At 43.5% G+C, this 22,561-nt stretch overlaps 1 protein-coding gene across 1 annotated transcript in view; it reads left to right on the top strand.

Moving 5' to 3' along the window:
- Nucleotides 1-21,661, top strand: part of MEI1 (meiotic double-stranded break formation protein 1) — a 2,282,292-nt gene extending 2,260,631 nt beyond the window's left edge. Inside the window, exon 24 of the mRNA XM_044073933.1 lies at nucleotides 21,459-21,661. Within this exon, the coding sequence (XP_043929868.1) occupies nucleotides 21,459-21,661 (203 nt within the window). The remainder of the gene's footprint in view (nucleotides 1-21,458) is intronic.
- The last annotated feature ends 900 nt before the right edge of the window (nucleotides 21,662-22,561 follow it).

Below are 22,561 nucleotides of genomic sequence, written 5' to 3' on the forward strand. Positions count from 1 at the left end.
GAGAAGGATGGCAGATCCCTTTTTGCTGTAGGGATCAAATTCTCTACCCCTTCCTGAGGCAGAAGAAAAATCTCTTATAATAGACATCACCCAAGCGGCAGAGGTGGCCCTCAAATCCAGGGCTTCAGAGGTCCTTTTCCAGAGAAGCCTTTTCAGTGCTACTGAATGGCTGCCTAATTGTCGATGACAGTCAGGAGGTGCTTATCGCTGCACCCAGCAACCTGGGTGTCCATCCCTCAAGACATTTTGGTGCAGAGGATCATAACCAGAGGCTATTTAATTCCCTTCCGCACCCTTCCTCCATGCAGTTCCCAGTATTCCACCCTCACAAAGGGAAGAAGCCACTTCTGAAATAAGGAAGCTTCTAAGAAATCGAGTTATCCAAGAGGGCCTTCCGTACTAGAGCTGATACAGAATTTACTCAAGATTCTTTTTAGTGCCAAAAAAAATTTGGGACCTAAGGCCAATTTTGGACTTAAGCCACTTAAGTTTGTGAAGTAAGCAAAATTTCAGATGGTCACAGCTCAGTTCATTCCTCCCTTACTGAGGAAGAATGATTGTATGTGCTCGCTAGATCTTAAGGATGCATACTAGCACATAAAGATGGACAAATGTTCTAGGAAGCACTTTTGCTTCTAGGTGGGAGCCAGTCATTTCAAATTCAGAGCTATGCCCTTTGGTCTCACCACAGCACCCCCAGGTGTTTGCCAAGTGTCTGGCAGTAGTGGCAGCTCATTTACAACTGCAAGGTTTATGGGTATTCCCGTATTTGAATGATTGGCTCATCACAGCCCCTACAAGTAGTCTGCTCGTTCAAGCCAAACACTCCTTGCTCCAACTGTGCACAGATTTGGAGATTACAGTGAATCTAAAAAAAGCCCAAGCTACAACCAGTCGAGTCACTAGAGTTCATCACAGCACTTTTGGGCACAAAATAGAAGCTGCTTCAAACAAGAATTACATCTCTTCACCAGCCAGCCCAAGAAGTCTTATTTCAGCAAGACTACTTTTTCTCCTTCTGGGCTCCATTGCAGCCTCTATCACATTAGTGCCACTAAGCAGATTCTACATGCAAGTTCTTCAGTGGACTCTGGCAATTCAGTGATGAGCAAACAGCCCATGTCTTTTCTAGTGACAGTAATGAATATTTTCAGAGCACACATACAATGGCACCTAGAATCTTTGCACGTTGTACAGAAAATTCTTTCACCCCCCCACAAGCCATAGTGACTATAGATGCTTCCCAGCTGGGGAAGGGGCATTATCTGGGAAAGACAGTTCAAGGCACATGGTCTCAAACAGAGGCCAGTTTTCACATTAGTATTTTGGAGATGAGAGCAGTTCTAGTAGCACTGCAGGCCTTTCAGGGTTCTCTCTCCTTCCGTGTGATTTCCATTCAGGCAGACAAGATGACAGTTGTTTGCTACATCCACAAACAGAAATGAACCAGATCTTATCCATTGTGTCTAGAGACCATGGGAGCATTGGAGTGGGTGATATCTTCTTGCTGCTTTCTAATAGCAGTGCATATCCCAGAGAAATCCAGCAACCTGGGGACAGGTTGTGCAGGTCTACTCTACTCCCTCACGAGTGAACCCTAAACCCATTTGTAACAGTTGAGATTTTCAGCCATTGCAACATCTTTGCCCCTGTCTACAACATGAACTGCAATAAGATGTTTACTACAATTCCCGAGAGGGAGTCACCCATGGATGCTCTAACGCACCTTTGACCCCCAAGTCTTTATTATTATTTTCATCCTACTCCTCTGATTCCAACGTTTCTACAGGAAGCATCTGCGATGAAGGTCACAGCCATTCTCATAGCCCCTTATTGTCCTCAAGAATTGTGGTTTCCTTCCTTGTGGCCTCAACTCCACCCTTCCAGGGTCCTGGGCTCAGACACAGATCTTCTGTCTCACCCATCAGGGTCACCTCACCTGAACATCCAATCCCTCAAACTGACTACCACAGTTTCTCCAGTTCCAATGATAGCTTGACAGTCCAGGTTTTCATCTTCAGTTAGCCACATCTTGTCCTTTTCCCAAAAACCCTATACTATGAAAATTTACAAGAGCAAATGGAAAAGGTTTTCTATTTGGGTGATTGGAAAATATTCACCCTTTCTCAGCCCCTCTTCCAGCAATTTTTGGACCTCCCTCACCCATCTTTTTCAATGTGGAGCCAGCTATTCCACCATCAAAGTGCAGTTAGCTGTTATATCCTCATTCCATGTGAGTGAAATTCATACACCAGTTGCATTTTTTAGATCATCCAAAGTTTTCCTTTGAGGCACTTTTCTACTACACCTTCCACTTAGAGATCCAGTTCCTCCATGGGGTATTACTATTGTACTACAGGCACTGACTGGTCCCACATTTGAACCTGCTGCTAGAGCTGATCTGAAGTTTTTTTTATCATGGAAGGCTTTATTTTTTGGTAGATTTCACTTCTGTCAGTAGAATTTCTGAGCTACACACCCTGTCCTCAAAACCTCCTTACCTACTTTTTCACGAAGACAGAGTGTCCCTGAAAACCAGCCCCTCTTTTCTTCCTAAGGTGGCTTCTGAATCATCTATTAATCGGTCCATAAATCTTGCAGTGTTCATTCTCAATTTTTCGAACAATGGCGAATATGCTTTCCATTTACTAGATATTCATCACCAGTTACACTTTTATTTACATCAGACAAAACCTTTCAGAAAATCTGGCCAATTATTTGTACCCTTCTTTACTGCTAAATTGGGAAAAGCAGTATCGAAAGTCACCCTGCCATGCTGGTTGTCACAGGTCATTTCATTTGTCTGTCAAGAAAGAGGACTGCCACTTCCTTCAACCCCAAAGGCTCATTCCACCAGATTTGTGGCTTCTTCTCCAGTGTACCAGTTGACATATGAGCTGCATTTACCTGGTCCAAGGTACGTACCTTCAACTCACACTATAAATTGGATATGTAATCCACATCTAAAGCCTCCGTTGGTCCAGCTGTACTTTGAGATATCTTATCTCCCATAAAACCTCCTAAGTAAGAAAGTAGCTGGGGACTCTGTCCCATACATTGAAGAATAGACAGAAAAGGCAATATCAGATAAGAATGTTATGTACTCACCATAACATTAGATCTGGTTTGCATATTTCCCTCCTGTTCCCTCCTACTATCCCCCTTCTCATTTTTTGTATGCACAATTTTTTTCTCATATTCTCATTCTAAGATGACTCTTGCTGACCTTGCCTTGGCTCCTGAAGGTCTTTCCTTTCTTTTTCACTTTCCTTTCATTTAAGTCAGATAAGTTTTTTGGCTGCCAACACCTTCATATTTTTAAATTTTCTATTGTGAGTGGGCAACCTTGATCTGCTGTAGCTTGCTCTCTACACAGGGTTTATGGGTAGGAAGGAGGAGCCAGATCCGAGAACCATACACTAAGGAAGGATGGAAATAAATATCACAAATCTATTGTTATGGGTAGTACATAATTTTCATCTTTAAAGAATACTTATTATCACATCCATATTCATCCAGACTTCAGGCGTTTCTTAAGGTTCTGTGTGTCTGGGTCACATTATTAGTTTTCTGCCTTTCCCTTTGGAATATCCACTGCACCAAGAATGTTCACAAAGTGTCTAGCTCCAGTAATAGCTCATTGTAGGCTACAGGGTATTCACAGTTTTCCATATTTAAATGATTTTCTCATCTTGGCAGTGTCTTTTTCAAAGTTTCAGAAATATCTCACTTAGGTTAGAGATCTTTTGCACAAGCTGGGATTCCAAGAGAATATTCAAAAGTCTTTTTTGACTCCTTTTCACAGGATTGTATTCATGGGATGTCAGGTCGACACCTCACTTCAAAGAGCTTTTCTTCCACAGGAAAAAAAAATAGATGTAGATATAAATCCGTTTCTAAGGTTTTCCACTCACACTTCTGTCACAGTGAGGGAATATCTTAGGATTTTCAGTCTCATGGCATCTATGATTCTCATGAAACCCCTGGCAAAACTCCACATGAGAAAAATTCAAAGGTATTTGAAATCTGTGGTCCAAGCATCAACATCCTATATACTTTCAAATCCCAGTGCTACGGTTTGTCAGAAGGGAAATCTTTTGATGGAGATAGCAAATATCCCTAAATCTGGGTCTCCCTTTTTCTCTTCCTGTTCCAAAGCAGTCAGTCACCATAGATGCTTGGACTTTATTGGGGAACAGTTTCAGGAGGAATAAAAATGCAAGGTGTGTGGAACACAAGGACAGATGCAAGCACATAAATATAAAAGAGATGTTTGCCCTGATCAAAGCAGTCAACTCCATGAATCATCTTTTGTCCCCAAAACCTCTTCAAATTATTACAGAAAATACCATAGTCATGTGGTACATCAACAAGCAGGGAGGACCAAGGCCGTACCATCTTTGCAGACTAGCCATATTAGCTTAGGATATAGTTTCACAGCACAATCTTATTCTGCAGGCATCCTGCACTCCATCAGAGCAAAACTATGTGGCAGACAAGCTGAACAGGACAAAATCAGACCCTCACAAATGGAAACTAGATCAGGGATTCTTCGAAGATTTGATCCATCTGTGGGAGCTCCTCAAGTAGACCTGTCTGCCTCATCTCTGAACAATCAGCTGGCAAGATTATGCTTCAGGACTCCATGCAAGAAGGGTTGGAAGACAGATGACTTTCCTTGGACAGGAATGTTCCTGTATGCTTTTCCACCCTTTCCACTGTTATCCAGAGTACTTCTGAAAATTCCTAAGAAATTCTCCAAGATCATTGTGGTGACTCCCTTCTGGCTCAGGCAACAGTGATACTTCTCTTGGAAATGGCCAGGGGCTATTACCATAAGCTTCCTCACAGACTGGATCTACTCAGACAAGATCAGGGTGTTTAATACACCCTGGCTCCAATCAACTTCTTTTGATTGCCTGGATGTGAGGGTCTTAATTCTCTTTAGACACCTGCTTACTGAGGATGGGCAGCAGGTACTAATGGAGGAAATCATGTATTAGCAAATGGAAAATGTTTTCTAGTTGGTGCTAACAATATAACCAACTCCCATTCAGAGATAGTCGTTCTTGGTTTTGCAATATTTCTGTGAGTAATTATCTTATGGCCTTTCTTACTCCTCTGTCAAAGTTCATTTATCAGCCATTTCAGCATGTCTGCCCATAAATCCTACTGTTTCAGTGCATTCTCATGTTAAATGTTTTTGAAAGAGGTTTTGCATAAGAAGCCTCCCAAGAAAACTGGTGCCCCCCTACTTGGGATCTTAATTTTGTGTTAGAGAAGCTAACACTCCATTTGAACCGGCTAACCTGGCTGACTTGAGGTTCTTAACATGAAAGACAGTTTTACTATTTGCTCTGACCTCTGCAAGAAAGGCGTCTGAAGTGCAAGCTCTTATGGTGAGTTAACCCTACCTCATTTTCCAGGACAAGGTTTCTTTGAGAACTAATCTTCTTTTATTCCTTAAGTAGTATCTGAGTTTACCTTAAGTCAAACTATTCAGTTTTCTTTCCTGAATCTTAAAATGAGGGAGAAAGGATATGCCATATGTTGGATGTCCACAGATAACTCAGGTACTATCTTGACAAAACTGAACGTTCAGATCTTCAGATCAATTATTCATTTCTTCTGAAGGCAAGAATAAGAGGAAGCAGACTATTTCCAAATGGTTGTCTAAGACTTTACCATTTCCTTTTTTTCCTTTTACTTTTACTTAAAACAACAACATTATTCCAGGCAGGGTCAAGACCCACTCTGCCAGGGCATTGGCTTCATCTATGGCTTTCTGGAAATGGAAATTCTAGAAATATTCTAGGAGCAGTAACTTGGCCTTCTGCACATATTGTTACAAAACATTACAGGCATTATTCCTTCTGTATGCCTAGATCAGGCTTTGCTAGGACCTATCTCCTGGTGCTCCTGAAATATTCTCGTCCCACCTCCCACAATTTGTAAGCTATGGTAATCTACCCATATAGCTTAGGCTACTGCACCAGTGAACAAAATGAAGAACAGAGTAGAGTTGTGTAAGTAAACTTACGATAACAGTAGATGTTTAAATGATCACTTCTGCAGTACGCGCTCCCTCCCTCCATTCCCCTTGTTTCTCAGTGTGTTGTTTTTGCCAGGGTGTATATTTATTTTTTTGTTGTGCTTAGCATTGTCCTTCCAGGGCTCAGCCTCCCTTTCCCTGTTGGTATGAAAGCTGTGAAGGACTTGGTACCCAAAACTGTCTTTTGAGTCGGCTCAGCTTGAGCTGACTAATGGTTTGGGCATGTGGAAGGGTCCCTGAAGCCTTAGAAGCTGGCCAGCTGTTATATCCTTGCAGCATATAACTTGTATAGCTTGGACTAAGCTACCGTAGCAGTGATCTTTCAAACATCTACTGTTATGATAGATTTACTTACACAACTGTACTTTCTTGCACTTCTGTTTGTTCTCACTATAGCTCCCTGGCTGTTCACCAAATGCATGACCCCGTTGTGGCTCACATGCAACTTCTTGGGGTGCAAATCTTCCAGTACTTAGATAGTTGGCTCCTGGCAGCACCATCTGTGGAAACCATGCAGTGGTAAGATAGTACTTGCTTCAAACCTGTCTGACTTTAGGGATAATGGTAAATACAACCAATCTCACAAGATTTGATCTTCATAGGTTGCCAGCTGGATACATGAAGACAACTAACTATCTTACAATAGGACAGGGTTTCCTTAATAGTTTCCAGGGTATTATTTCTGCTCCTACAGGACTAGTCCTCAGGGTACTTGGATTAATGGCTGCTTTGATATGAATGGTCCCCAATGCCAGAACGAACATGGAAATCTCAACGTGGAGATTTTGAGTGCATTGAGACCAGTCCTTTCAACCACTGCATCACAGAATCAAGTTATCTCAGATTTCCGGAGCCTAAACTGGTTGTTGGGTCCCCTGAAATCTGTTGATAGGAATACCCTTCACCAAACCATTTATGATGGCAACTTTAACCTCAGATACTTCAACCTCTGGGTAGAGAGGCACTTCAAAGGCAAGACAGTACCATGTTCATGGACCATGGAAGTGGCCTCCCTGCACATAAAAATACACATGATAAGAGCGGTCCTCCTAGCACTGCAAGTATTTGAGGCCATGCTCCCTCAAGATGCAATTTCCATACAGTCAGACAACATGGCAGTAGTATAAACAAGCAAGGAGGAAGCCGATCCTACCAAATATAAAGAGAAGCAATGAGAGTATGGGAATGGACAGTAGAATCATAATGCTTTCCAATAGCAACACACATACTTTGATCATCCAGTGTGATTGCAGACAAACTGAGCAGACAGATATTGTTGCATCACAAATGATCTCTCAACAGCACAGCAGCAATCAGCATATTCAGGGTGTTACAGAAAGCCAAGGGTTGCAAGGCTCAGCTCATTCTCATGGCATTCCTTTGGCTCTGTCAGACTTGTTTCCCCTTGCGTTGGTCTCATCTGAAGAAGAAAACCCTTCTTCTACTGCAGATCCTGGCTCTGCTGAGCCACCCCATTTGGGCAGCCTCATCCATTCATTTGTTCCTTTCTTCTAACTGTTTTTTCTAATTTCAGTAATGACCAGGAATCTTCAGTTCTTTCTGGATGCAATTAAACTTATATCAGTTTCTCCAAAGCTCTTCACCAGGAAAATCTGTAAGGGAAAATGAGAAAAAAATTTCCATGTGGGAATAAGAGAAATGTTTCACCAGTCTCAGCACCATTATAGAGTATTAATCTCCTTATCATAATTGTATAACAAATTTACACATTATTCGTCAGTCAGAGTTTATCTAGAAGCTATTTCTTTATATCACAAAGGTTTTGTAACACATTCCTCAGCCTCACTCAGATCCTGTAAGGCCTTCTTTAATTGTATTGCCCAGTCCAGACCTCTGATAGTAAACCCAGTACCAGCCTGGGCTCTCTACTCTTTGCTAGAAAGTTTAACAAGACCCTCCTTTGAAGCAAAAAGTTATACCAAGCTTAAGTTCGTATCATGGAGGGCTTCCCTGTTAGTGGCCATTACTTTGGCCAGGAGAGTATCTGAACTTCATGCACTACTCTTCCAATGCCTTTACATTGTTTTCCACCTGGACTGGGTATCCCATAGGACAAATCCATCCTTGGTACTCAAAGTAGCCATTCAGAATAATCTAAATCAGTACCTTCATCTTTCAGTGTTTTTCCTCAAGTGTGCTAACAAAGGAGAGTATTTGTTAAACTGCACAGATGTACACAGACAACTGAGATTTTATTTGGATTGCACAAAGTCTGTTATGAAAGATGAATAACTGTTTGTCAGCTCTTCACTGGCTAGGCTTCTTAAAAAAATGAAAAGATTACATTGGCTAAATGGATTTCAGATTGCATTTATTTTTGTTATACATCAGCGGGCCCACAACTGGCCATTCCAGCAAAGGCTCAATTGGTTAGAGCTGAAGCTACATCCACAGCATTCCTACGTAATCTTCCAATTGAAGACCTAGCAGCAGCTTTCACTTGGTCTTCCCTGAATACCTTTGCTAAGCATTACAGCCTTGACAAGTCAAGCACTAGAGCATCATTTGTGCAATCCATTCTTAAAGGTTTGTTAGATTAGGCTACCTACGTTATGTACTTACTAGAATGTTAGATTTCTCTGGTCTCTCTCTGGACAGTGGAACAACCCATACACCTTCCCCTTCCAAATTGTCATTTTCTGAGGCGTCTGTAAGTATATTTATATTTGTTTTTTTTTTCTGGTTTTGTTCTGCTTTTCTGTGTTGAGTTAATTGTGTTATATATGTTGGCATACTTGATCTGGAGGATCCAGCAGGAAGATACAGGTTGGGAGGAGCTCAAACTTGAGAACTACATTGCTTTCACTAGAGGACACTGAATGCACCAGGCCTGATGTTCCAAGACAAAACTATATCTGCCAGAAAGACTTGTGTACATCATTTTCTGCCAAAAAATGTGAGAAAAAGTTTCTACAGTTATTCTGGCTTCCTGATCCTAACTATCACATTGTATTAAATTTTGTTATAAACTGTATAACAAATCTTTGCCTCAATTCACAAATGCCCATACAGTCAGCTCTGTTATTATATCCTGGACTTTCTTTTGAAACTGCAGTTGTCTGCAGTATAACTACCCAGGAAATGTAGTTAGGTAATCTCTCCTAGAGGTGAGGGAATTGCAACATTCTATATCAAATGTGCAAGCTGCATACTTACCATAACAATCACTTTGCATAGATAGTTGCAATTTCTTCACTGACTCCTACATTCCTCCACTTACCTTAGAGTCCACCAGGATTCATTAAAGGAATGTTGTATCTCCATTTTTCAGTAGTTATGTTTCTAGCCATGGCTTTCAGGCTTCAAGATGTAGCGGACAGGGCCACAGGCTCTAGCATCATGGCTAAGGGAAGGGTCTTCAGTAGCCTGGGAAGGTTTTACCTATTGAACAGACTTGAACAGGTGGTCTGAGTCTTACAACTGAGGGAGTTGCAATTACATACCTAGATCTATCATTATGGTAAGTATGTAACTTTTGATCTGAAGTTGTTAATCATCTTCCTATTCATCACTGATGGGTTTGGTTCCGAGCTCTCAGAACCGAGTTGGCCTTATACCAAGCTTGCGTGCACTAAAAGCTCTCAAGCTAAGCTGCTACCCATAATGCCCTTTACTCAGTTACCTCAGATCTCATTTGCCGCACAGCCATATAGCAGCATTTCACTGAGCTCTCCAGCTAAGTGATTTTTCTTATACAGTTACAAGTTTTTGTAAAAGTTTTTTCCTGTTTATAGTCTGTTCTTTGATATCTCTATTGTTTCAGCTCTACCCACAGGTATCTCTTTCTTACCATTGTTGGTATTTCCTCTCTTTCTTTATTTCTTCATTTCCTCCACTTTCCTCACTTTTTCCCTTTGTGTGAGAGTGGGTTCTGTTATGTCTGAAAAGAAGGGAACTACGGGGTTTAAACACTGCTCTTCTTGCACTGGTAAACTGCTGAATAGTGACCTCCATGAAGAGTGTGTGTACTGTTTGGGGGTTCCGCATTTGTTGGCGAAACACCCGTGTGATATTTATGCTAGCTTCAGTCAGCAGACGCTGAATGAACATTGTAATAAACTGATTTTGAAGGGCCTGCTTGCTTCGCCTTTTTCGGAGGCTGTTTCTGCGATGGAGGTCTCATCCCCTCCTTCTGTGGACAAGAAACGTCCTTGCTCAGACCCCTCTTCACGGGCTGGTGGCAGAGGTAAAATCCATAAACACAAGGTCCTAAAGTCCTCCTCAGAGCACTGTTCTGCCTCCTCGGTTCCAACTACTACATTGGTTCCGATCTCGGCTCCAGCAAAGTTTACCGAGGTCACCTTGTCGGCACCTACCCCGGCACCGATGACTATGGTGCCGTCTACTGCCTCGGTCCCAATCAGCTTGTCTGTTTCTGTCTCATCACCATCGCCCATTTCCGCTCTGATACCAGTTCTGACAACTACCTCAGAACCGTTTTTGTCATCCACCCCTGTTGTGATCTTGGCTCTGAGCCTGTTCTTGGCTCCAACCATACCGTTGTTGCTGGTTTATGAATTGGAATCGTTGGTGCCGTTCTGTGATACACCACAGACCCGATACTCATCGACTGTGGACCCGTTTCCTGGACAAGCCTGCAGCCCATTTTTGGACTGGCCTGATTCCCCCTCAGGGGCATTGGTGAGATCCACCAGGAGCCTTTCAGAATTGGATGAGGTGTACCTTTTTGACCAGCTGCTGACCTCCAGGGGTATTTCAAATCCACCTAGACCCTATCCCTCCAGGCTTTGGGTCTATTACTCCAGCAACCCCTACTTACTCTCCTCCCTTGGATCCCTCGGTTCCAAGGCTCATTTATCCAACATTTTCTAGAGGGCCCCGTTCCTCGGCGCAGACATTGACACTGTCTGAGGCCCCAAGGCCCCTTTGGGTGTCGGTTCTGTCGGAACCCACCCTTCCTCAATCTCATGCTTGGGGGATGGAACCTTCGGTTCCGGTCTCAGAGCCGACGGTATTGTCGGTCCCGACTTCGGATCCAAGGGTGATTACCGCTCCGAGTCTGCTTGAGGCTCCATCCCCGGGGGCACACCGTGTGGAGTGGGGTGTGACTCCGGTTCCAGTTTTGTCTTCTTCAGTTCTGGGCTCCCACTCCTCTTTGGGCGGGCCCGCTGTCCAGGTGATGGAGAGGGTGCTTGTTTCTAGCAATCCTCCTATGTTGGTTATCCCCCCAGTTCCTTCTGAGCCACAGCTGTCAAAGGCCACCCCCCAGGACTCCGAGAGCACAAGGCCCAGGAAACCCCTACCCAGAGTATTTCCCTTTCTGAGTCTTCTTTGGATGCTCCCACTGAAGAGCCCCCTCAGAAACAGGTGTGTAAGAGGAAACACATGGACTCCCCAGAGGAGTCCCTCATGGAAGATATGGACTACGATGATGGGGAAGGGTCCCCATGGTCACCCCCTGATGATGTCTCCTTCAGAGACATCATGGAAATCTTGAAACAGAGGGGTGACTGGAAGCCCTCCAACCCTTCCTCGGAGGAATCTGTATTCCTGCAGGCCTTTCACTCTCTGCCCTCTACTTCTTGGGTGACCCCCCCCCCTGCCGATGAGGTGGTTAAACTCATCATGCAATAGGCATGGAAGAACCCTGACTCCATTGAGGCCATCTGCAGGAGATCAGACAAGGTACTCTCCCCTCCAGAGGATCAACCCCATTGGTCTAGAGGTTCGCCAGTGAACGCTATGATGGTGGCGGCAGCCATGAAAAAGGACTTTGCTGAAGAGAGTCCTGCTGTTCACCCGCCCAACAGAGAGTCCCAGGCAGTGGACAGGTTAGGGAAGCGAGTTTTTGCATCAGCAACCTTTGCAGTTAGGTCATTGAACTTTTTGGCACATTTTATGAGGCTCTAGAGAGATCTAATCTCCGAACTCTCTGGAACCCTTGCGGGCCAAGTATCGGATGGAGCATGAGATAAAGTTGCTTCCCAACTTGCCACCCTAGACTCAGTATCCAATTCATCCATGAGGTTGCTGTTACACATAACCGAAGGAGCAGCTAGAGCTGCGGGTGTAGGCGTAGTCATGAGACACCACGCCTGGATGCACATTTGTGACCTTGCGGACTCCTTCAAGTCTTCCTTTCTAAATGCCCCTATTGAGCCATCAGCTCTGTTCGGTGCTAAGGTCAAGGATACATTAGTCTGGTGTGAGCAAGATGGGAAGACCTTGTCTGCCATTGGCCTATGCTTTTCCAAACCTCAGCATTCCTTCTTCAGGAATCAGAGGAGCGGGAAGATGTGGCACAAGAAGTGTCAAAGTCTTTTCTGAGATGCACATGATGAGGACTCCCCCAGAGACAGAAGGGGTTCCAATAATGGAGAATGTCCCTTTCGGGGCAGGGGGAGTCCCCGGAACCAGGGCTCCAGAGATTCCTTCTCGGGTGGACCATATCAGTGCTCCTGAGATGCTGCCAGATTGCTTTCCTCTGGAAGCAGTCGGAGAGCGTTTTTCTCTGCACCAAGCTGCCTGGCTCTCCATTACAAGTGATCAGTGAGTGCAGAGAATCATTACCAGAGGCTACCATATTCCCCTAATAGTTTATCCAAGACCTCCGAAATCCCTTCCCGATGTTCCACCCAGTCAAAGAGAGGAGGCAGCTTCCGAAATACGAAAGCTATGTCAAAAAAGAGCCATTTAACAGGTGCCCCCTGATCAGTGTGGGTCAGAGTTCTACTCAAGATTCTTTTTGGTTCCAAAGAAAACAGGGGACTGGAGGCCCATTCTGGATATCAGCCAACTAAACAAATCGGTAGTTCAGACCAAATTCCGCATGGTCACGATTCAAACCATCCTCCCCTTTCTGTGGGAGGATGTGTGGATGTGCTCATTAGATCTCCGGGATGCATATTACCATATCAAGATGGACAAGTGCTCCAGGAGCCTCCTTCACTTCCGGTTGAGAGCCAATCACTGCCTATTCAGAGCCCTGCCTTTCGGTCTCTCGACAGCCCCCAGAGTGTTCACGAAATGCCTTGAAGTGGAAACAGCTCATCTGAGACTTCAGGGATTCCAGGTGTTTCCGTACCTAGATGATTGGCTCCTCTCCTCCCCCACCAAACGTCTTCTGGTCAGGGCCCTCCGCTACACCCTGTTTCTATCAGAGTCACTAGGCATCACCATACATTGGGAGAAATCCAACCTTCAACCCTCACAACAACTGGAATTCATAGGGGGCAATATTCAACACCCAGTCAAGCCTGATCTCACTTCCTCTCCACAGGTTTCAGAGACTAAGGGCACAAGTTCAAGTGATACTCTGTCGAAGAAAGGTGTCTGCAAGGGAAGCTCTCCAAGCCTTGGGATCTATGGCTGCAGCCATCCCTATTGTTCCCTTAGCCAGACTACACATGAGATTACTACAATGGCTCCTTCAGGCCCAGTGGATACCCAATCTTCACCCCCTAAGCTTACAGATTTTCATCACCAACACTTGCAAACTAGACCTCCTCTGGTGGATGAGTACGGACAAAAATTTTTGATGTCGCCCCTTCCAGTTTCCCCAGCCCAGTGCCACAGTGACCATGGATGCTTCCTGATGGGGTGGGCGGCACTTCCAGGGAAAGTCAGTCCAAGGCACGTGGTCCGATGTAGAGGTCAACTTGCATATCAATGGCCTGGAGTTAAGAGTGGTGCTATTAGCGTTGCAAGCTTTTCATCCGCTCCTTCTGTCCAGAATGATTGCTGTCCATTCGGACAACATGTCCATGGTCTGGTATATAAACAAACAGGGAAGGACCAAATCTTACCCCCTATGTCACAAAGCCATGAGAATCTGGCAGTGGGCGATAGCTTCCAACCGCTTTCTGATCACAACGCATATACCGGGGAGCTCCATCGTGACTGCGAACAGGCTGAACAGATGCAGTCTTCATCTTCACGAGTGGTCTCTCAACCAGAGTGTGGCGGCGGAAATTTTCAGCCGTTGGGGCCAGCCATGCTGCAACCTTTTTCCCTCCCCCTCAAACACAAAAGGCAGCAGCTACTTTGCCCTCTTCCCCCCTCTCAGGGAGTCACCGTGAGGCACTTTGATCCACGATTGGCCCACGGATCTCCTTTATGCTTATCCTCTATTTCCTCTGATTAACCTTGTTCTAAGGAAAGCTATTCAGTTGAGAAGCAAAGTGATCCTCATTGCCCCATTCTGGCCTCGTCATGGTTTCTCTTTCTTTGACCTCATCTGTTATAACCTCCTTGGATCCTAAACACTCGTGAGGACCTCATATCTCACCCACAAGGGCTGACTCTCCCGAATCTGTCCACTCTTAAGCTGACAGCTTGGTTTCTCCACTTCCATTAGTTGCCAGGCAGGAAACTCTCTCTTCACCCGTCTGTGATATTATCTTGGCCTCTCATAAACCATCCACCAGGAAACTTTACAGGGACAAATGGAAAAGATTCTCTATTTGGTCATGTAATCAGAAGCTAGACTCAGTCCAGCCCCCATAGCCACTATTCTTCATTATCTGGCTGAACTGTTTGACAATGGGTCCTCAGCTTCCACCATTCAATTCCATCTAGCAGCTGTTTCCAACTTCCATAACAGGTCAGATGGAGTGCCACTTATTTCCTCTCGCCTTTGCAAGACCTTCCTCAAGGGTATTTTCCACAGCAGGCCTCCCATCAGACAGCCGGTGGAGGCATGGAATCTGTCCTGGGTTCTGCAGTCTCTTTCTCTGCCCCCTTTTGAGCCAGCTGCGACATGTGATCTAAAATTCCTGTCATGGAAATCCTTATTTCTGCTGGGTATAACTTCAGCCAGAAGAATTTCTGAATTATAAGTGTTATGTATCAAGAGCCCTTATCAGATTTTTCACAAGGACAAAATATCACTTTCATACTAACCCATCCTTTCTCCCCAAAGTGGTTTCTGATTTTTTCGATTAACCAGTCCATTGAGCTCCCTGTGTTCTTCCCAAATTACTCTAACAAGGGAGAATACTGCCTACATTCCTTGGATGTTCATAGACAATTACGTTTTTATCTGGACAGAACTAAATCCTTTCGCAAGTCAGACCAGCTTTTCATCTCCTTTGCAGATCCTAGAATGGGAGGCGCAGTATCGAAAGTTACTTTGTCTAAATGACTCAGGGATTTCATTGCCTTCACATATTCACTTATGAAGGGATCTAAGCCTGGTCAAATCAAAGCTCACTCAACTAGGGCTACTGCAGCATCTGTTGTCTTCCACTCTAGGGCCTCCATGGATGACATGTGTGCAGCTGCCATGTGGGCTAAGCCCCACACTTTTATCAAGCATGAAAAATTGGATCTGATCTCCAGGGGAAGAGCGGCCCTTGATTCAATGGTTCTCAGGAATGTTCTTCCATAAGGGCCACCCAGGTTCTCCAAGTAGCTGGGGGACTCGGTCCCATCAGTGATGAATAGGAAGAAGATTAACAACTTCAGATAAAGAAGTTATTTCTTACCATAATGTTCCATCTGAGTTGTTGATCTTCTTCCAGTTATCACACCCTCCCACTGACCCCCTCCTAAGGTTCCTGGCAGATCTTCTGGGTTTTTGTGGTGTATTAGGGTTTCTGCGCAGAGATGGCCTCTGACTTATTTCTTCTTCAATATGTTGCATGCAAACTCGATCTGAGGTAACTGAGTAAAGAGAATTGTGGGTAGCAGCTTAGCTCGAGAGTTTTTCGTGCATGCAAGCTTGGTATAAGGCCGACTCGGTTCCGAGTGCTCGGAAATGAGCACATCAGTGATGACTGGAAGAAGATCAACAACTCAGATGGAACGTTATGGTAAGACATAACTTCTTTTTTCTTCATGCTGGAGTTTGAACTTCTTGTTGAAAAAGTTAACTCTACTTCCTTTTGAACTACCTGATCCAGGTAACTCCTAAAATATTTTCAGAAAAACACTTTTTTTTTATAATTGCAGTAACCTCAGGCAGAAGGGTTTTACAATTACAAGCCCTCATATACAATCCACCTTATACAGTATTCCATAATAGATCCATAGGTTCATAGGAGATTACTAGTCTAATGGCCCTAGGGCCTTTACAAGCCTAGCTGTGTAATCTGTAATAAACCAAGAACCCTTATTGACCATAGTTAGATGGTCGTTGTTAGCAGAGAAATTCTGTGATCAGCACCAACTGCCTCTGTCCATGAGGGACATAGGTGCTATCCCCAGGGTGAATTTACAGTCACCCATCAAGTTGTCAAGGTTGTGCTTGATTAGGGCCATTGAGGAGCTCTGCTTCACATGGAGTGGGAGTTTATTCCAGAGGAGTGGCAATCGCTGGGAGATGCATTTGTCTCTCCAGCATGTTCTTTTAATGTCACAGGCTAGGTTGATATCCCTGGAGCGAGTTATTCTTGTCCCATTTGATTTGTCATTGTGCAACATTTCCAGTAGGGCAGGGTCTGAAACTGCTCTGTAGGCCAGGTACAAGTCACCTCTCAGCAGTCTGTATGATGCAGAGTACAGTGACAGGGCTTTCAGTCTTTTCATGTATGTCATGTTTTGGAGGCCCTGGTTTCTCTTGGTTAGAAACATCTGTGGTCTCTCCAGTTGCTGCAGGTGTTTGGTGAGGTACATACAGAGGGGAGCATTGTACTCAATTAGTGGTCAGATAAAGGTCGAGTATAGCTGAGCTATAACCTCCCTAGTCTTGGATATGATGCCTTTATTTATGAGATGCACAATGTAGAATGCTTTTATTACTACTATGAACACATGGTGATCGAAGTTTAGATTGCTGTCAATCTATGTTCCCAAGTCTCACACCACTGAGTTTGAGCTCAGAGGTGTGCTCTCATAATTAGCAGGGGCTACCTCTTGCCAAAAAAGAATAACAAGTCATTTTTTGCATTAAGCTTCAGTCCATGAGTTTGGCACCAATAATTTGTCTGTGTCAGCTCTTTCTGTAATATGTTAACATTGTTGGGGGACTGTATGACTGAGTCCAGTTTACAGTCATCTGCAAACTTGGTAAGCCACAGGCCATCTATCTTCTCCTGGACTTCAGAGAAATAGATTCTAAACAGTAGAGGGCCCAACACAGACCCTTGTGGTACCCCACTGGTAACTGGTCTACTGGTGGAAGTGGACTCCCCAACACTGACAGTGTGCATTCTGTTGGTGAGCCAGTTTGCTACCCATTTAGTGATGTATGGATTAATCCCCAACTGGGAGAGTTTCTCTATGATACCTGAATGGGGATTGTGTCAAAGGCCTTGGCTAAGTCAGGGTAGGTGGTATGTACTGTTTTGCCCTCATCCAGGGCTTTGGTGACATTTTCAAAGAATTCTACCATATTTAATACGCAAGATCTACCGCTGATGAAACCAAACTGGGTCAGGTCAAAAGTTTGAATGTCACCTATGTCCTTGTGGATAAGGTCTGTGATGATTCTTTCCATGGCCTTGCAGATAAAGCTGTTTAGGCTTATGGGTCAATAGTTCCCAGGGTCAAGTGATGGACCCCCTCCCCCTTTGTGCAAGGGGATTACTGTTGCTGTTCCCCACTCTAATAGGACAAAGCCAGTTCTCAGGCTGTGGTTAAAGAAAGTGCCTTGTGGTTCCACTAGGTCTTGTTTTAGATTGTTTAGTAAGCAGCCTGGGATGTTATCTGGTCCCATAGAAGCCATGTTTTTGACCTTGGAGAGTGCTTGTATGACCTGTTCTTTGGAGATACTCTGTAGAGGACTGGTGTCAGGAATGCTTTGGGGTATGTCTGGTGGGGACAGAGGCGGGGGGGGTGACGTTATTGCCAAATCTGTCAGCTAGCAGGTTGGCAGCTTCATCTGGGGTGTCAGGTTTGATCTTTACTTCAAACGAGACAGATTTATCATCTGAACTTACCAGGGAGGGCAACACACAGGGAGTAGTGCAGTGACCCTCCATGTTGGTGAGCACTAGGTCCAGGACATTTGAGGCCCTTGTGGGAGTGCAGATGAACTTTTCCAGGGCATTTGAATTAACATTGTCCAGGAACCTCGTAGCAATCATGTTTGTGCTCATGTAAGTCGCCCATTCGATAGAGGGATAGTTGAAATCTCCCATGACCAAGGTGCTTGGCTGTATACTGAGTGACTCTAGCAAGTCCAGGTAGGTGGTGTGCTTCTCCTGGTTCATGGTAAGGTACCTGTAGCTAACGATGATGTGGAAGAGTGTTTTACCTATTGTTAATTGGACCTGGAGTAGCTCAAGAAAGTCGTACTGTTTCACCAGTCTCGAGGTGTATTTGGATTTATTGAAGATGGATACACCTCCACCTCTGGTGCTTTCACGCTTGTTTGGGGTTTGAACATGTGAAAGGCATTGTAGCCTTGTACAGCTGGGTTGCTCTCAATGGCCTTGAACCAAGTCTCAGTAACTGCACGAACGTCAGATTCTTCCAAGATGAGGAGTTCTTCCAGGGAGTGTAGTTTCCTGTTTAAGCTCTTAGCATTAAACAGCATGGCCATGAGTTTGTCTTTAATGGATTTCTTTACATCAGAAGTTTGTTGTTTGGACATTGCCTAAAAAGGCACTATGGGGGAGGCAAGTGTCTTTGCCAGTATCCGAAAGGCTTGAGGAAACAGGTGAAGGCCATCTCTGGCAAAGCAGTTTGGACTGTCGACCATGTCTTCCTAGACAAATAGATACTAGTTCCCTCTGGAGTGACACCATAAGCTAATCCAGTTATTGAAATCAATCATTTTTTGTCTTTATTGTGGGATTATCCTAGGGTAAGGCAGAGTGCTGCTTAGGGCTAGGGACATACCTGCCTGGGAAACAATCTGAGAATCTAGCCATGTCTCTCTTCATATAGTCCAGAGAGGTATGCCTCAAGTCATTCACATCAACATGTACTATATCAAAGTCATAATGGTACTTGTTGCTGAGCGACTTGAGTGCGTGTATAAATTGACGGATCCTGGCACCCGACAGACAGCTGACCATGACCTTCTCCTTGTTCAACCTGGTCTCACTATTGAGTCACCCATGACCAGAACATTAGGTTTTGAGGTGTTTTGCCTTAGGGGCTTAATTGTTGAGACACTGATATGTGTGTTGTTATGTGTAGTATTAGATTCTGTTCATGTACCAGTATGTGTATGTTTGCACTTGGGAGGTCTCTGGTCTTTTGGTAGCCTCTTTGTGAGTACCTCTTCATATGTGGGTTTATGTATCTTGACCTTATCCTGTGTGAGAGGAGAGTTGCGTGTGCTGGCAACCTGTTGTATGTCTTGTGTAGTGTTATGTGAGAGGACTGATTCTAATTTCAAGGCATAGTTACATCTCTCACATGCTGTGTTTGTTTGCTTTTGGAGCAAGTGCTTCTCAGTATACATGAGGCAATTACTGCATTGCCTCAGGCTGTCTGTGTCAGTCAGGATGGCTGGAGAAATGGTGGGAAACTGTCCATCCATTATGGCAGGTATATAATCTACTAACTAGTGAGGATGCGCTAGATGGACCTGGGTTTGCTTGTGAGATTAACAAAGGTGGCTATTCTATGGAGGGCTAAGGGTGGAAGACTGTGTCAACTCCTCAGAGTGGGCAACTGAGTTGCTTGCTAGGTAGAATTGTGCAGCTGCATTGCACAGAGAGAGGCAGTGGCGCTAAGGAGGGTTATCTAGCAGATATCAAGGGAAATTTGTGTTTCTACGTGTTTGTGTCTATACACGACAGCACTAAACCCTGTAGCACAGTGCACAGCTACACACAAATGTGGAGCTTAAACACAAGTGAAAGTAAACAGTTTTAACACAAATTAACCAATAGGAAAGCCCAGAACTGAGCCTTTTTCCAGCAATTCCCAACTCAGATGGGTTCTGGGCTACACACTTCTGCCACAAGAGTGCAGGAGAGCCTTCTTGTGTAGGATGGCTGGTTGTAGTGCTGAAGTAATACAAAACAGCCTAGATTCAGCAAATGTGAATCTAGCCTATGCTATGAAATACATAAGTACTAGCAATTCAAAATGAATAAAAAAACAGTCACAGCAGTAAAAATGCAAAAATGAAGCAGCAGTTAAGCAAAATATAGTTCAAAGAATGTAATTCAAGCATAAAATATACTTATTTTTTCTTGAACACAGTGGTTGCCTTAGGTTTAGTTCAGATTCACTCCAGATCTTGGGCTAAAATAGAAGCAAATTTAAATAGTTTTAAAACAAATTATGTAAGAGTGTTAATAAAGACTAATCCCGCTTCATTCCCAGAGTACTGTCTGCTGTATCTTTCAGTCAGTTTGTGTAGTATTCTGTTCAAACTAACAAAATGGAGAACATACATGACTGCATACACTGGACATCCACAGGCAACTAAAATACCACATCAGAAAAACTCACTCCCTTAACAAAACATGGCCACTTTACTTTTCCTTCAAAAAAGAAAGAAAGCAAAGGCCTGCCTATGTCCAGGCAAACTTTATCTAAGTGGCTGATTCATTCTGTTTTGTTGCTTTCTGTTATAATAAATGCTCTAAACTTTTGCAAGCAACGGATGACGTGTGCTTCTGTAGAACAGTAGCTTCTTCAGCAGCTTGCTTTAGAAATATAAAAGCTGAAGCATGAACTACTGTTCACCCCTTCACCGGATTCTACAGTTTAAGCCTGTTTTTGACTTAGGACAGGTTTTGGCATGTCTGTGCTACACAGGACCCAGTAAATGTCTGCCTCCTAGGAATAACAAAATACTACATAGGATTATATATAAATGTAATTATATACTGTTGCAGAAAATTTTCATCAAGAAGAGATACATAAAATACTTAACACAACAGTAGATCTTTCAGGAGAGGTCACTGTAATAGTAAAACTACTCTCCCTCCTCCCCATCTGTATGGAATATTTCTATATAGTTATTATTTAGTTAGTGTTTTAGGGTGGTTGTAAAATCAACGTTTATAAGTATTATGGTTTGTTTTGTTTGCTGCTTATGTTCAGCTGAGCACTGAGATTTATCTACTATAACCATAATTTCCATGAGGATTTTGAGCCTTGATGAAATGGAGAGTGCATGCCAGTAATTATAGAAATATCTCACACCACCTACATTATTGCCTTCACAAGTACTAAACCATCATTAATTGTTAGAAGGAGGAGAGACAGCTTTGGAAAACTGTCTAGACTAAAAGGAAACTCAAAAGGTGAGCCCAAATGTATTGATTTATTGTTATACCAGTTGCTCCTAAAAGATTTAGTGCCCTGGTAAGTATCTTACATAACTATACATGCTGGTGGACTACTGTGATCCCTATGTCTATTATTATTATTATTGTAACTAAAACTTGAAGAAGCACTGGGCACAAATTTTTTGCTAGGCATTTTTCACTTGTGAGTGAAAGACTGTGATCGTTTATCAAATGTCATAGAAGAAATATGTGGGACTTTATGTAACAATTACATTTTTCTACAGCTGTTTCCATATTACTTTCTAATACACTTTTGATGGAATTATTGGAAAAGATCTTAGCGTCATCTTGGACAAATCATACTTGTGTCACACCCTCTTCAGAGACACTTCTCTGCTGTGCCTGGCTGTTGTCAGCTTCTCTTCTTCACTATCAGCATTACTGCAGTTCTGAGGTTAGTCCTGTAATAATGTTACACAACACATAGTTTGCAAGATAGGTTTAAAGACTACCATGCATAATGTGTAATTGTAATACTTGAGTTGCAGTTTGTGAAACAAGTTTTATTTCTGGTTTAGGACAAAGTCGGTCTAAATTTAGTATTATTTTGTTGTAGTAGCCAGTAAATTATAACAAATGTTGAAGTTTTTTTTTCTTAGAGCAGTGGCTGTGTCACATGTACACACACACACACACACACACACACACACACACACACACACACACACACACACACACACACGCACACACACATATGCTGATATACAGGAATAATGGGAAAATCTATGGTCAACAAATGTAAAATAAATAAATAATAAATCTATGGGATTGAAATGCAGCAAATGTCAGCAGGATGGATAGACTGTGTCTGCGACATAGTTTCAAGTATCAACCCTGGTAATGAATGATGTTCATCATTAGAGCACTGCTGCAATACCACAAAGCTGTATTGGACATATCCTGCCAAGGACATCAGACATCTGGCCAGTCTATTAAAGCTTTTGAGTGCCTTCATTGTGCACCATATGTCTGCTTAAATACAAGAGCATACTGGTATAAAAAGACCATAAAGGAGCCAAAATTCAGGACTTCCTTTCCATTGGTACGCTTAGTCAGAAGTCTTGTGTTCTTTGTGAATGTAGTATTGGTGGTTGACTTGCAACTTGAGATTTTTTGGGCAGATAAGAACCCATTGGGGACCTTCCTTTATTTCTTATGTGAAAAGTGTTATTCAGTTGTAGCTTATGTCTGTCAGGAAAGAGAAATGCACATGTGAAAGGCAGATACTTTATAAGGATGCCTACAGTTTGTGTTTTCTACACAAGGTGAAGTCATGACATCCAGTCATGAGACATTTGCATATCTTTCACTCCCAGAACCATTCAAA

The sequence above is a fragment of the Protopterus annectens genome, chromosome 1.part0, assembly GCF_019279795.1.
Source record: "Protopterus annectens isolate FY-2018-M chromosome 1.part0, PAN1.0, whole genome shotgun sequence".
Taxonomy (NCBI): domain Eukaryota; kingdom Metazoa; phylum Chordata; order Ceratodontiformes; family Protopteridae; genus Protopterus; species Protopterus annectens.